At 37.9% G+C, this 16,618-nt stretch overlaps 1 protein-coding gene across 2 annotated transcripts; it reads left to right on the plus strand.

Annotated features, from left to right (window-relative positions):
- The first annotated feature begins 1,250 nt into the window (after positions 1 to 1,250).
- Positions 1,251 to 13,709, plus strand: LOC134670659 (uncharacterized). 2 transcript variants are annotated; one of them, XM_063528474.1, is made up of 3 exons: positions 1,251 to 1,539; positions 11,101 to 12,063; positions 12,475 to 13,709. In XM_063528474.1, the coding sequence occupies exons 1-2, from the start codon at positions 1,500 to 1,502 to the stop codon at positions 12,012 to 12,014; spliced, it is 954 nt and encodes a 317-aa protein (XP_063384544.1). In that variant the 5' UTR covers positions 1,251 to 1,499; the 3' UTR covers positions 12,015 to 12,063; positions 12,475 to 13,709. The 2 variants fall into 2 exon arrangements, with proteins under 2 accessions (XP_063384544.1, XP_063384543.1); XM_063528473.1 differs by having other exon boundaries at positions 11,101 to 13,709.
- The last annotated feature ends 2,909 nt before the right edge of the window (positions 13,710 to 16,618 follow it).

The following is a 16,618-nucleotide window of genomic DNA, read 5'->3' on the forward strand; positions in this document are numbered from 1 at the left end:
TACGTACAATGATACAGCCATGATTGACTCAACGCGATCTTATGCGACTGGTATGTTACCGTTCTATTATCGGATATATCAATTGAATTTAGTGATTTGGTTTCTATACACCTTATAAAACAAAGTCACTCGCCGCGTCTGTCTGTATGTTTGCGATAAACTCAAAATTGCCTTTAATACATAATAGTATTGTTTAATAACCATACGGGCCAGTTTTCTACACTTTCCCTTACGTTATAGTGGGTACAAAATAAGGAAAAAACCGGGCAAGTGCGAGTCGGACTCGCCCACGAAGGGTTCCGTATCATAAAGCAAAAAAAAAACGGAAAAAATGCAAAAAGAATACGGTCACCCATCCAAGTACTGACCACTCCCGACGTTGCTTAACTTTGGTCAAAAATCACGTTTGTTGTATGGGAGCCCCATTGAAATCTTTATTTTATTCTGTTTTTAGTATTTGTTGTTATAGCGGCAACAGAAATACATCTGTGAAAATTTCAACTGTAGCTAGCTATCACGGTTCGTGAGATGTGAGATACAGCCTGGTGACAGACGGACGGACGGACGGACAGCGAAGTCTTAGTAATAGGGTCCCGTTTTACCCTTTGGGTACGGAACCCTAAAAACGGTAACAAGTTGTTACATCTGAAATCTTGGACTGCTCAAGTGTATTTACTAACAGGCCGCGTAGCCAAGATGCCAATCGCTTACGCTTCGTAGCGATCGAAACGCAACTGTCACTGTCACGCTAATATGGAAGAGTGATAGAGAGACATAATGCTTTTCGTTGTCGAAGCGATAGCGATTGTAACCTTGACTAGTCCGGCAGGCCTTCAAAGTAATAAGACATTCCCGTTACCCCTCGTATCCTGAGTTCCTGACCCATTCATAAACACGTGGGCATAGGCCCATGGCCCATATTACGGGCACCCGGAGGCGTCGTCAATTCTTTAATTCACATTGCGTATATAATTTCGTTTGATCCATATTACGCGTGACTTCACCCAGTGACTATAAATAAAACCTTTGAACCGTAGAAGATATAAGGCAAAGGCATTCGAAGCCCGTGTATGGAGGGGTACGGTCGAGTCAAACATTTTTACAAGCTAAAATTCCAAAAATATATGTGACGTTCCATGGAAAAAGGTACCTTATGGCGGCTGGCGCTTACGTCGCATAGCGCCGCAATAATATTGGAGCGGCGTTAATAATAGCGTAAGCGCCAACCGCCATAAGGTACCTTTACTCGTAGGACGCCACATATTTACATGATCTTATTTTTAATGTCATAGAGGCGTGTAAATATGTTTTTGGAGCGTTGGCTTGTACAGATGTTTGTGAACTTGACTGTTCAGTACGGTTTGTCGCTTGGTACTTTGTGATGTGGTTTAGTTGTTTCACGGTATTTAAGTATTAATGGGGTTCTGTAGTGGTATTGTGGTAGGCGGGCCTGATGGACGTGCGTGTCTTTAGTTGTTTGTTTGTTTAATAACTGCGTGATGAAAACGATGAAGATGCAAATTGTCCGGGTTTGTGCAGGTTTGTTATAGAGTGATTTCTTTAGTTATTAATTTATTTATGTCAGTGGATTGAAAGTTACTTTTGTATACAATTGTTTGTTGTTGTTTCTGAGTGTTTATTGATGCAAAACCACTACAATGATATCTTTAGTTTTTGTTTGACAGTTCTTTTTTGTAAATTTGATTTTACTTGCAATGAATCATAAAGTAAATATTACAAGAAGTATTTGTAAGCAAATATTGGTGCAAAAATAATGTAATTAAATGCTTTATTTTCAGGCAGCTAATGGCCCATCTTAGATAGAAAAATAACTTAAAACTAGCATACATTTCACCCTGCTTATTGAATAAGCTGATTCATTCATTCAAGGCAATTTCCGTATTTTGATTACACATCTCTCGTTTCTACGGAGAACTCATATTGTCTGTAGATACATTTTATTAATTATTATTATTAAAAGACATAAACAGGAATATAAAACTAAAACTAAGAGTTAAAATAACTTAAACTAAAACTTAATAATACCTATCAAAATTTGGTGAGCCAGTGAGAGATGGCTAATCTTTGCGCGAGAAAGCTGCCTGCGCGAGGGTCACCTGTGGCCTCCCCTCCCTGTGCCCAACACGCAGGCAGCGTTCCCGTATAAATATTGTCTTATCATATCGTAGAGTATTAAAATTGCGAATGATATCTAAAGCTCTACTTTAATTTGGCGGTTATTACGTTTTAGGACAACTCATGTTCCGTTGTTTTTGTTTAGATTAAAACAGGTTTTGACATGTGCTAAAATTTTGAAACATTGTTTTAGATTTTAAATAAGGGAGATTATCATTAACATTTTACACCTGGCCGGAAAAAAAAAATTACATAGTGATACCTATGAATAAAAAACCACAAACATTTTCTGTAGCAGACTATACAAATACCTACAGATATTATACAAGTTGTTGGAAATTAAAAGTAGGACAATATTGATTAATTGCGAAGTAGGACATAGTCACGTAAATATACATAACTAAAGGACATTTCCGCAGTCAGGACAGTCACGCAGAACATTTTATTGAGTGATGAAGTTTGTGGAACATTCACAAAGTCTATATAATTCTTACATTTTATTAGAAATCTCAATAACAACTTTAAATAACAGTTAATTATCAATAAATTATCCACAAAAGCCTTATTGAGCTTATTGTGCGACTAGAAGGTAGATGAAGGTAGGCTAACAAAGAGTGTGTAGGATAAGGGAGAAGTAGAAGCGGGAGTTGGAAGGCGTAGACCTCGGCGGACTTTCTCTGGTCAGATCGGGGAAATCCTGAAGAAAGGCCAGGTCAAGAGCACCCTAAAGGCCTATCCACACCGGCTTGCGTGTACGTGACGTGCGCGTGTGCGTGCGTTAAAATGTTGGAGCCGCACACGCACACGTCACGCAAGCGGTGTGCCGTCTCTCATAAGGATCTGTATACTACAACGCCGCACGCACACGTGCACGTCACGCACACGCAGCCGGTGTGCACAGGCTTTAAACCGGCGAGCGTGTATAAGGAATGTTATGAAAGTGAAGGAAGCGAAAGAGTAAGATAAATGCGGCCAATTCCGTCATATGGGAAATTCCGTCAACAACCGAACACAATTGGTAATTTCCTCGACAAAGCAGCGACTGCTGATACTAAAAGCTATCGCTTTGTCGAAGAAATTACCAATTGTGGACCGTTTTAGAGAAAAACGCTTATTGACGGAATTTTCCATATGACGGAATTGGCCGATAGGTACGGCCAAGGTCAGGATCGTAGCAAGTGAAAATCCGTGGTCTCAGCCTACTCCTCCGGGAAATAGTCGTATATGTATGTATGTAGAAGATAGATTTGTGTAAAATTGGTTATTTGTTATGGCAAGCCCGCCATGTAATAAAACTGTAATTGTTAATTCGTTTGAGAAACTTTTAAGAATCCCAATGGGATCTCGGAACAGTCGCAACTGACGTTTTTAGGTACTTGTAGGAGTCTCTAATATAAATAACTATGCGTCAACGTTTTTGAGATTTGAGATATGACTAATCTATTCCTATTATGTACGTACAAGACCTACACATTCCATAGTAGACGTGGGTTAGGTACATTACAGCAAATAGGATCATGACTTTCCTGTATAAATAGCTAAAAAATGATATACAGGGTGGAAAGATAAGTCGGGCCCTGGAAGGGAAACTACCTTAAATCCTTAAGCTGGCTCATTTTACTTAAAGGAGACATTTCTTTATTTTTAAAAACAAACAAAACTGCATTCAAAGTATTTTCCTTTTTTTCTTCAATTTGGCTCGTCTAAAAAAATCTTAAGTACTAAATATTAGATTTTAAGGATATTTTGTACGACAGACGAGTGTAAGACCTAATGTTTCTTGGAGAAATGTTATTATCGACTAGTAGAATAAAATTGCGCCCACCATATTAACTTTATAGCGATAAGCCCCCCTGTTGTTACCTAGGTACTCATTTAAGTAATGTCTTTTTAGTAGTGCACAATAAAGAATTTTATTATGATTATTTGTATCTCCATTGAAAACTCTCAGGTCTTTCGAGCCCGGTCAATAGGCGTGCGTGGGGATCTAAATCCAAAACGGAGAGGGGTTATTATTATTTTATCCACATATTATAATTTACTATTAAATTCTACTTTAAAATTGATAATTTACTATAACTTGTCACAAAAACCCAATCAAAGCAATTGTCTGCTAGCTACATGTACCGTAAAACGGGGTGAGTAGGTTTCGCGGGGAGAGTTGGATTATGAATGGGGAAAGAAGGTTTGGGAGGGGGGTGAGAAGGGATTTTAAGGCTACTGCTACAAAAATAATGTATTCCAATTTAAAATGGGGCTATAGTAATACGCATAATAAAAAAAAATCGATCCAACAATCTTCCAAAATCACCTTTGTATGAAAAACCCTCTCATCCCAAATACGAGGCACTACGGGGTGAGGTGGGTTTTCCTCTTTATCGTCAAAGTATGAAATGGAACTACCCAAAATAAAATACAAACGTCCGAACCACTTATTATACATATACACCATTCAGTTTTCACATGTAAAAATAAAATATTATCGAGGTTTGAAAGTCAAATTTCACCCAACTCACCCCATTTTACGGTAACAGGAATAATATATAATAAAAAGTCTACCTGTTAGGTATAGATAGCGATCTATACCTAGACGTGATACATTCGCCCACAATGTTAACTGTACATCGGTGGGCCTTATGCCTTTCGTAATAAGGTCCATCGATGTACAGTCGCCATCATATATATCGGAGCGGCCAAGGTGCTCACAATCATCTGAACACGCCTCTATTGTCAGGGCGTTAGGGTGCGTGTTCAGATATTGTGAACACCTTGGCCGCTCCGATATATCTGATGGCGACTGTACAGTTAGGAGTGTGGCTGTTTGTACAACGTACAGTCACCTGCAATAATATGTTACTCTTCAAAGGCCGCAAAAATATGTGACACGCTCTTAAGGCTCTACGAATAAGATCGTGTCAGATATTTTTGCGGCCTTCGTTGTGTAATATATTATTGCAGGTGACTGTACAACTATCTATATGCATTGACGTGGTGATAAGAATCTCCATTTCCCTAACAAGCGTAATGGCGCTAACATTGAAACTATACCGCTGCGAACATACAAAGGTCTTATATCGGTAAAAACCGCGCGTCACTTACAATCTTGTCTAAACAAGATGCAGTATATTGAATTACTCAACAACAGTAACCTGCGGTAGCCTTGTCAATTGTCTTTATCCATTCAAACGCATTACGCGATGAAACGGATAATTTATATGTGACTTCTAATGTAAGCCCATCTTAAATTAATCTTTACTATTCTTATAAATAAAAGGATATTTATTTATTATACAAAAGGTTATTGGTACATAAATAATCATACAAAAGTAACTTAAATATATCTAAATATTTAAATATTTTAATCTAAAAGACCTCCGCGGGCTGTACCTGGTGCATAGGTGCCCATGATACTTGCCGCGTTACCACGTTGGATAAATTATAAATTGAAAGTGCTATTACGAAGCTTACATGTTCTTATAAATCGAAATACTAAACACAAAACAAAACACACAGTCACTCAGTACAGTGTATTTTAAGACAGTCTTAAAATACTAAAACAAAAAACCGGCCAAGAGCGAGTCGGACTCGCGCACGAAGGGTTCCGTACCATAAATATTTATTATATTCTGTTTTTTGTATTTGTTGTAAATAGCGGCAACAGAAATAAGTACATCATCTGTGAAAATTTCAACTGCCTAGCTATCACGGTTCATGAGATACAGCCTGGTGACAGACGGAAAGACGGACAGACGGACAGCGGAGTCTTAGGGGGCCCGTTTTTACCCTTTGGGTACGGAACCCTAAAAAAGGTAACCAAGCCCTACGCGTCGTTTTCGCAATTAGAAAATTAATTACCGTCACGCATTTTATCAAGAAAATTGTCAGTAACGCCCGTTTCCACTACTGTAACATTAACCATTACATAAACATATAGATATACACACCCATAACTTATTAATCGTGTAATTTAATAAATAATCATTTTATTGCAATGTTAAAAAATACTCTAGTTATGTGTAAGAAATCCGCAACGCAGGCTTCGTCCGGTGGCCACAAATGCAAATCAGCAACATGCCTCGTCCCAAACATACCAAGGATGATATCCGCAACAGGCTTCGTCAGTATAAAATCTAAGTTAAACAAACTTTGCAATTCAGCGAGGTAATGCTGCCAGCGTCTACGGTACCTTGCCGAGGGGCGATTTTTTATTGTAGTTTAGGTTTTATTTTTATTAATTTAGTATAACTTTAGTTTGTAAGTTTTTATACAACATTTATATTGATTCTCACTTGAAATAAATTTGTATTTAAATCGTTTAAGATGCCAGTTAAACACTATTTAACCGTCACGAATCGTACCTGGCTCAAATGTCCCCGTTACGCTGGCCTGGTAATTTAATTAACCTAATAACTCATCAGGCCATAAACCATAATAATATCCCTAATTCCATATTATACGTCGCCAATGACTCGTATTAATCCCAAATCCGACCGCGCTCTCAGAGAGCACGGAGATTAAACATCAGTGTAGGATAGATAATTATAACCGGGGTCTAGCCAAGATGCCAATCGTTTGCGTCTTAGAGAAACGAAACGCTTATTCTCTGTCGCACAAGAGTGATAGAGAGACGCTATCGTTTCGTTCGCTACGGCACACACGATTGGCACCTTGGCCAGGCCCTCTGATATCTGTATAAGAAACATAAAAGTAACGAGGCATAGAGATTAAGAGGATCTGTTTATCGTTTATTTTACTTACATACTCCAAACTGCCCAACTGCCTGCTTTACTATGAAGCGAATTGAAAGTGATACGTTTCGACCCTAGGGAGAGTTACTTTCCTAGTAGGTAGGTATTTTTTTACAGCCATCGTCAGAAATAGTCTGCGTTTGTCCCTTGGTTAACAATCTACTATTAATTATGCAACTTATTCAGATATACAAATAGAAGCTAATATTCGAGGTTTTGTGAAAAGTCTCATTAGGGCGTCCGCTAGCTGGCGCTGGTGGTGCCATTAAATAAATAAATAAATAATAAATATCAGGCGACATCTTACACAGATCAACCTTGCCCCAAACTAACCAATAATAACCAATACTATGAAAAGAAGGATAAAGCCATCCATAATACGCCGGCTGGCTTCACGAGCCATTTGAGGGTAGATTTTGTTTACTTTTATTTCAATACCTAAAGATACAGACCATAGCAACGCTCATCTATTGCTGATCCGCTCCAGCTATAATTCGTTTTTTTAGCATTAGAAAGAAGGTTAGCGATTTTGATGTGTTTTTAAATTGAAAACCGCTTTTTTTATAATCAGTAACTATTAGTTATGATTATGAAAGCAGAAGAATATAAATGATCGTATTAGATTCATAGTTGTTACATATTTGCCGTTACCTATTTTTAAAACGTGTTTTTCAATTAAAAGACACGTCAAGATTGTTTTTACCTTTTTTCTAATGCTAATAAAACGAACTAAAGCGGACGCCCTTTACGTAAGTCTACCCTACACTTTCCCAGTGTTGCCAACTTGGCATAAATGATGCCAGATCTGGCATATTTTCACTCGCTTTGGCACCAAATTTTTCCATTTAGCATCTGGCATATTTTTTAGCATAATTTAGTCTAAGCCAAGTTAGCACTAACTTGGCAGCAACAATATGCGCCATCGCCTTATGTAGTTCATATTTTCATATAAATTTTGACTTTTGTGGATGGATGGACGTCGACGGTCTATATAAAGTTGGTCAAACAGATCTTGTCAGTAGAAAAAGGCGGCAAATTTGAAAAATGTATGTGTTTTAAGTGTCTAAGTTCAAGTGACATTAGCATATTTCAAAAATCTTTGGCATAATCTAGACATTAGTCTAGCATTTTTTCAAAATCCCAGTTGGCAACACTTCACTTTCCTATGAAAAATCGATGTAATAACATTGATGGCGACCGCTTCATTAAGCATTTATGTTTCCGTGACGATCGCGTGGCGTTAATGAGCCAATATCCTTTTAATATCTGGTTATTTGGGCTTCAATATTGTGTTTTTACGTGTGTATATGTATAGTTTTAGGTTTAATTAGTTTTAGGTGTGTGTGTGACTTTATTTTTGTTTTCGACATGTACGTTTATACCGTATTAAACCCTCTGAATCTGAATCTGAAAGGGAGGCATAGGTACAGTCAGCTGCAGAAGTTGCTAAGCGGGAGAGGTGTTCAAAATGATCTTGACGCGACTTTATTGTTATGACAATAAGAGCGTGTAAAGGTAATTTTGAACACCTCGCCCGCTTAGCAATTTCTGCTGCTGACTGTACGCGCATAAATAGGTACGATATTAGATTTCGAGGACGGCGAAGTCCCCGGGGCCTCGGAGTCGGAGTAGACTGGCTAAAGTTGACATCAACATCTAGGCGCGCAAGTTTTACGAACTATCCGCACTTGGCCTTGTTTATCAACGTCGTTGTCGCTGTCGTCGTCGTCGTCCAAACAATAATATCGTCATGTCGAATATAATATTTAAATGCAACAGGTTTTGTAATGGGCGTTACATACCTACTGTAGTTATATGTATGTTTAGCATCATGAGTCAACTATCATCAGGTTATCGCGAATGGGTACACACCATTGACGTGTTATATCTCAGGACTGGCCTTACGGGCACTAAAAATGGTACTAGTTCAACGGTGTCACTCACGAATTCGAACCAACCGCGCGGCTTAACGCTTTTTAGGGTTCCGTAGCCAAATGGCAAAAAAACGGAACCCTTATAGATTCGTCATGTCTGTCTGTCTGTCCGTCCGTATGTCGCAGCCGCTTTTTTCCGAAAGTATAAGCACTATACTGTTGAAACTTGGTGAATAGATGTATTCTGTGAACCGCAATAAGATTTTCATATAAAAATAGAAAAAAAACAATAATTTTTAGGGTTCCCCATACATAGAACTGAAACCCAAAAATTTTTTTTCATCGAACCCATACGTGTGGGGTATCTATGGATAGGTCTTCAAAAATGATATTGAGGTTTCTAATATCATTTTCTTCTAAACTGAATAGTTTGCGCGAGAGACACTTCCAAAGTGGTAAAATGTGTGTCCCCCCCCCTGTAACTTCTAAAATAAGAGAATGATAAACCTAAAAAAAATATATGATGTACATTACCATGCAAACTTCCACCGAAAATTGGTTTGAACAAGATTTGGTAAGTAGTTTTTTTTAATACCTACGTCATAAACCGTAAACCCCAATTTTATTATGTTACTTGCTGTTACGGAACCCTTCATGGGCGAGTCCGACTCGGACTTGGCCGCTTTTTACTTCGTTTTTTTAGCATTAGAAATTAGGTAAACAATCTTGATGTGTCTTTTAATTGAAAAACACATTTTAAAAATAAGTTACACCAAATATGTAACAATTATGAATCAAATACGATCATTTATATTCTTCTGCTTTCATAAGTAATAGTTTTATATTTTTATAAAGCGTTTTTCAATTAAAAGACATGTCAAGATCGCTTACCTTCTTGCAAGTTCTTTCTAATGCTAAAAAAAACGAACTATAGTTGCGACCAATCGCGCGCGTGATGCGAAATCATCAACCAATCGCGTTGTAGCGATGTCACACCGCTGGGGCCCGATTTTTGAAATTCGACCGCTTGATTTCGTGTATTTCATTAAATAATATCTCCACTACTAGGCATTTAAATTCTACTAATAAAATTGAAAAAGAATGGTTAATACCACTAGATTCCCAATTTCTATCGCTTGAATTTCATAAATAACCATTTCGCCGTTTTCCACCGATTTTCGAGTGACGAAATCGAACGATCGAAATTCAAAAATCGGTGCCCTGTACTGGCCCCATTCATGCCCCATTCTTATTGCCCCTAAGGCCAGTCAGTACGGATATGATGGTCGTTCTTGTCTACGTGACAGCTTGATAAAACAGTGTCCGTCACTTTCTATCCCATGGTGTTAAAAAGTGACAGTTATTTTATCACGTGGATAAAGATGGATAAAGCCATCCATAATACGCCGGCTGAGATATATACCTACGTCAATGGTACAAACTCATAGGAGTCGGAAAAACCAAGTGGTCAAGGTTTCAATACAGCTACGGAAATAACACAACTTTTAATTGCTCAATAGACCCGCCAATCTATCGCTAATCCTTCTCAATTGGTTAATGGAAACACTAGTGCTGAGAAATATACCTTCTGAACGTCATTATCTATTAGATCGTTTATTTACGAGCTTAGCTGGACCTTGGTTCAATCAAACATGTGTTTTTTTAGGTACAAGTACAGACAGACCTACAGACAAAGGAAATTATAGTCATTTTCGCAGACACTAGGTACCTATGAAGTTCGTACCATAACAATAACATATTAGTATCGAATAGTTTTTTTTAAATTACAAACCATTCCAAGGCCTAAAACGTAAAAATACTACTACTGAAATACTAAATAATACTAAATATTTTTTATCAACTATATTAAAATATTATTTTCTCTAAAATTTTAATGAGCAGACTTGGAAAAATTAATTAATCATTTTTTAATGCAACGTAATTAAAAAATACCTACCTCATACCGTTAGGTAGCCATTAAAGGATAACTTACGTTAGACCGGGCCGCGTCCGGGCCGGAGCTTCCGGCGCTTACTTTTCTATGACATGACAGGCAATCAGGTGATGCTTTTCATAGAAAACGATGCTCCGGAAGCTCTGGCCCGGACACGGTCCGGTCTAACGTGATTCATCCTTTATACCAGGGCTCTCCAAACCCCGGCCCGCGGGCCAAATCCGGCCCTCGAAGCGTTCCAATTCGGCCCGCCGACAGCGTTCCAATCCGGCCCGCGGGAGCCAGGCTCCAGGTGTTTAGCCCCAATAGCAGCAAACAGATACACCACCCCGGCGCCGACGAAAAAATTTTGGAGACCACTGCTTTATACTTTCGTTTTTCTTTCCAGCTCTCTTGTCCCTGCTGGCCCAGCATGCTGCTGCAACCACCGAGATCGTTGACGTAGCCCCAGAGGAAGTGCAGAACTCCCCAGAATACTGTGCCACGTGCATCAAACTAGACTCCATTTGCTACAACCGCTCTTACCTCTTCGAGCTCACAGCCAACTTTAGAAAACACGTCGTCATCAAGAAAATGGGCATCCTGAGATCCAACAACGTCTTGTACTACACTTTTGAACCTAAAATCGAGGATCCAGAGTACTTTAAAGTTGCCTACGTCTCTTTAGATTCACCAGCATTCTTCAATGGTACGATCAATGATGGGAACACAAGCGTCACCTTTAATTTTTCGGTCTTTGATTTTAATCAGAATGAAAACAAAATATATCTCGGCGGTTCTGATGGCATATGGGCCCTTGAAGACGCTAATACAGACCGCCCCGTTTTAAAATTCTTCGCTGCTAAAGGTCATAAAATTACTGATGTTGTTTCGAAGGACTATGTATATTTTACAGAGACAGAATCTCAAGGAATAATTAAAGATAAGAATGGACACTTTTTTAGAAAATTAGAAAATAAAACTATAGAAAGTTTTGTTTTGGATAAAGATGTCGAGTATACAGTTGTTTATTTACATTCTACTGGGTTGTATGCTTTCAATAGTAAAACTAACGAAGATGTCAGGTTGTCGACGAATCGTTTCTTCAGAGGGCTTACAGTAGATTTGGAAGGGATAGTATATGCTTGGTATATAGACGGAATATATAAAGTAATTATAGACAGTGTTTTGGCACACTCGACAATAAGACGAGTTTCCGATATCGAAGTAAGTGCTATGACGTTTGATAATTCTAATAATATAATATATTCAAATGAAAGGTCTTTGTATAAGTTAACTAAAACAGATACTACCAAATGTTAGGTAGCCTTTTTGCATTATAATCCTAAAACTTAAAAAAAAAACCGGGCAAGTGCGAGTCGGACTCGCGCACGAAGGGTTCCGTACCATAAAGCAAAAAAAAACGGAAAAAAATGCAAAAACAAAACGGTCACCCATCCAAGTACTGACCACGCCCGACGTTGCTTAACTTTGGTCAAAAATCACGTATGCTGTATGAGAGCCCCACTTAAATCTTTATTTTATTCTGTTTTTAGTTGTTATAGCGGCAACAGAAATACAATACAATACAATACAATACTCTTTATTGCACACCTCACATACACGTAGTTTACAAATACATCATCTGTGAAAATTTCAACTGTCTAGCTATCACGGTTCGTGAGATACAGCCTGGTGACAGACGGACGGACGGACGGACGGACAGCGAAGTCTTAGTAATAGGGTCCCGTTTTACCCTTTGGGTACGGAACCCTAAAAACAGTACAAAGAGATCGGTACCTCTTCCCCCTTTTTGCTCATGCTACATTGGAGAGAATAGTTAGCACAAACTCATTAACTATTATTAATAGAAAAGTAATTCTCAATTCTCTTCATCGTAAAGATCGTCTTTATGTCCTATGTAGACTGCACATGACAACAAAATGGTTATGCTTTAGAGTCTAGTGCGCAAAGTTAAATCATCCATTAAAATATGACCCGTATTGACTTAGCAATAAAATCCAAAGCCCGCAGTATTACTACTTGGCATGGTGTAGAAAACTCTAGCCTAAATAACCGTTTTTTCCATTGGTTGGCCCATGTTCGTTTTTTAAAAGTGCGTGCGTTTTAAAGGTACTTCGTAATAATTAATTAATTAAGTATAGGTAATTAATTAAGTTTAGCTATCGTAAAATGTCTAGTGCTTGGCTCCCCACTGGGTAAATGTGCTCCAAATATTTTTTTTTATATAGGTATACATTAAAACTATACAACAATCTCATTTAAGTGTTACAATATAATTATAGTGATTGTTTTCTTTAAATCGGTATATATGTATATAAATCGGTATATTACCACAACATAATAAATTTAAGAAATATTTCAAATTTTGGAGAAAAGTACGGGCACAGAATAAATAATAGTACTAAGTACAGAAGACTCACTCTCTGACAAAACGCATCTGTTACGATCAGCACAGATGTGGCCGCTAGGTGGCGACAGCGCCACGCGCGGCATATGGCAAACCCCAAAATTGGGGACTTTTAGCTACCTGTAGCAAAGCGACGAAATCGCGGAGTGAGACACGCCTGGGGGCCGATTTTTGAATTTCGATCGTTCGATTTCGTCACTCGAAAATCGATGGAAAACGGCGAAATGCTAATTTTTGAGATACGAGCGATAAAAATTTGGAATCTAGTGGTATTGAACACTCGATTTCAATTCTATTCGTAGAATTTAAATGCCTAGTAGTGGAGATATTAATTAACGAAATACACGAAATCGAATGGTCGAATTTCAAAAATCGGCCCCCTGGTACGGTGCACATTTTACGGTACACTGGTTTGTTGATACTTCTTGAAAACTTATATTGAACATAGCTAGTATATAAATTGTTGTTAATTGTAATTAAATACTTTATGCTTAAGATGTGTTAGACCACCAAATTTCTGTGATTTGTTGTAAAGTAAAATTGAAATAGTTTTAAGAGAATTTAAGAGAATAAATATTTTTCATTGAGATTGTGTTTTGTTTTAAGTATTTAATATACTACTGCCATTGGAATTGATGTAGATGTTCGTTTTATTTCCCAGTTTTCAAAATTGACATTGCCGTTGATTCTTTTTAACTTGTTTTGAAACATAAATTGAAATGCGAGAAGGAAGGCATGTTCAGTATGTCTTGTATTAATTCACCGACATACTGAAATCTAAATCTAAATGGTAAGCCAGATAAGCAATTACTTACGATAAATTAACTTAACCGGATATGATGATGGTTGTTCTTGTCTACATGACAGCGTGATAAAACGGTGTCCGTCACTTTCTATCCCGCGGTGTTAAAAAGTGACAGTTATTTTATCGCATGGATAAACCCATCCATAATACGCCTGTCGTTTTTTGACTTGATAACGTCTTATTAATCGATGAACACCGGTAGCATTCACGAAAAAGTGTCACGTTGTGGACAGATCTCCATGGTAACGTTACGGCCAAAGTATGCAATTTTTCATCAATGTTTTCTTATGGCGTTATCACGCAAAATTATCGTCCGTAAACCGACTTTACAGACAACCATTTTTTACACAAATGCAGTCTTACACTTGTGACGTTCAAAGTGATAAAATGGACCGTTTTTTCAGTAGATCTCGGCTTAGCCAGCATTTAAAGTCTGTTCATTTAACGGGCTCGAGCAACACAGGCTGTTCAGTGGAGACCACTTACATTAACTATTGCCGGGAAAGGCTAACTTTACCGGGATAACTTTTTTAGGGTTCCGCAGTAAAGAGGTGGTGAAATGGTCATTTGATACGAGAACAAAAATAAACTTATTTAAATGGATTGTAGAAATATGTAATTATGTAAGTAGGTAACTCTTTCAAAACTCGTCCCGAAACCGATTGCCCGATTTCTCCCGAGTTCGAAACGTCGGGATGTATTTTAAATCAATTATACGCAATGTAATCCGTTTTTACATAGTTTTATTTAATGATCATGCGTAACTATCGAGGTAACTGAAGACAATATTAGGTTTTTGAGGATAAAAATATCAAGGATGTTGAGGTCTTGCACAATTGCGGAGTAATGGCCGTTTTCGAACACTGCTTAGAGAATAGAGATGTTACAGCGATATGATACCAATAGAAGAAGAAAGACCAAAGTTATTGGTTAAAAAAAATTCACGTTTGACACTGGCATTGGCCGTTTGCTTCGAGCGTCATCTTGATACCTACATTACCTAGTCACGCCTAGTGATTAATTCCTTCGGTCATTAACGTTCAAAGTGTAATATCGAAGTGTATAAATAATGTGGTAGATGCAATGAATGGAGACTAGGAGGAGGAGCCGATAGTTTTAATTTATTATCTCTGTGTACGGAACCCTTGGAACGCTTACCTGATTCACAGTTTCCTGTTTTTTCCGCTACATCGAGCCAATATTGGGATTCAAGTTGGAAATTGTTTATTGGTGCCGTTCAATTTGCGCGCTATCAGCTTTTTATTTGGTAATAAAAGCATAGATTGGTACTATATCGATCTCAAGGGGTTTAATATAACCATTTGACAGGGATGGGGGTAAGAACTGATTAAATAATTCTACTAAAGTATAGGGAGTATTACTGCAATGTTCTGCCGCCAGAGTGCAGTCATATAGCCACTAATATTAAGAACCACTGAAAGCTAAGAAGAAAACACTGATTTAATATACCATGAATCAAAATCACTATAAAATTATGTTAAAGAAATGACAATTTCTTATGCAACCTCTGAAAATGTAAGCATCTTGCTTGTATTGTTCCTCTTTTTTTTATGAAATAATAGGCAAACGAGCAGACGGATCACCTGGTGGTAAGCGATGGACACCCGCAACACCAGAAGGGTTGCAAGCGCGTTGCCGGCCTTTAAGATGGGAGTACGCTATTTTCTTGAAGGTTTGAAGATCGTATCGGTCCGGAAATACCGCAGGCGACAGTTCATTCCACAGTTTGTGTTTTCTCCTAATACGAAAGTATGCGCACCTCTTAATAAATCCCCCCTGTATACACGTGCGCCGTAAAAAACCCACTTCGAAATACCTAAGAAAATGAGGAAAAAGGAAAAACAATAAACTGGTTTCGTTGATCGTTTCTTATTATAATAATCATCGTGGCGGGATCGGTTTTTTACGAGTTCACGGAAAATATTCATGAGCTGAACAACAGAGGTTTTTTTGTTGATGAAAATACTGGGTATTTTGTGATTCGAGTATTTTTCATACTTAAGCAGAGAATAGGTAGATTCGAGTACGATTTTTAAGGCAGAGGTCGTGGATTCGAATCTCGGCTCAATATTTTTGGAGCTCATGTACGGTACGTAACTTCATTTGATAACATCGTTAGGAAACCAGACTCTCAATGACGCCAAGTTTCCCCGGTCGGAAATTCATAGAGAACTCAAGAATCGAAATTTCGTTCTGCCTCTCTATCACTTGCATATTCGTACGATAGAGAGGCAAGTAACGAAATTTCGATTTTCGTGTTTCCCAGTAGGATCTCAGATGGCAGTTGCTCTCGTAAAAACAAGTGACTGTGCCAAATCAAATTAGGTTGTCAGTATCAATAAGGAATGAGTATTCTTATGAGGTACCTATTTGGTCTAGTTAGAAATGAAGTGGTAAAAGATAATGGCTAGAGAAGAGTATACTTACTCGCTTACGCAATAAAATAAAACTTAACAAATACAAAGCATATTTGAGCTTAGCTACTGAATAAATGTAGCAGCTAAAACCTTACAACGTACAATATCAAGTGTTAAGGAATCTTGGCAAAGTTGTTCGAGGAACGATGCTTGTTACAAGCAAAGTTCATGTTGGTGAAATCTTAATACATACGTAGGAATATACTTGCTCGTCTTGTTTTCCTTAATCCTTAAGTTACTTTAAAGTTATAGT

The sequence above is a fragment of the Cydia fagiglandana genome, chromosome 14 (genome assembly GCF_963556715.1).
Source record: "Cydia fagiglandana chromosome 14, ilCydFagi1.1, whole genome shotgun sequence".
NCBI classification, from domain to species: Eukaryota; Metazoa; Arthropoda; class Insecta; order Lepidoptera; family Tortricidae; genus Cydia; species Cydia fagiglandana.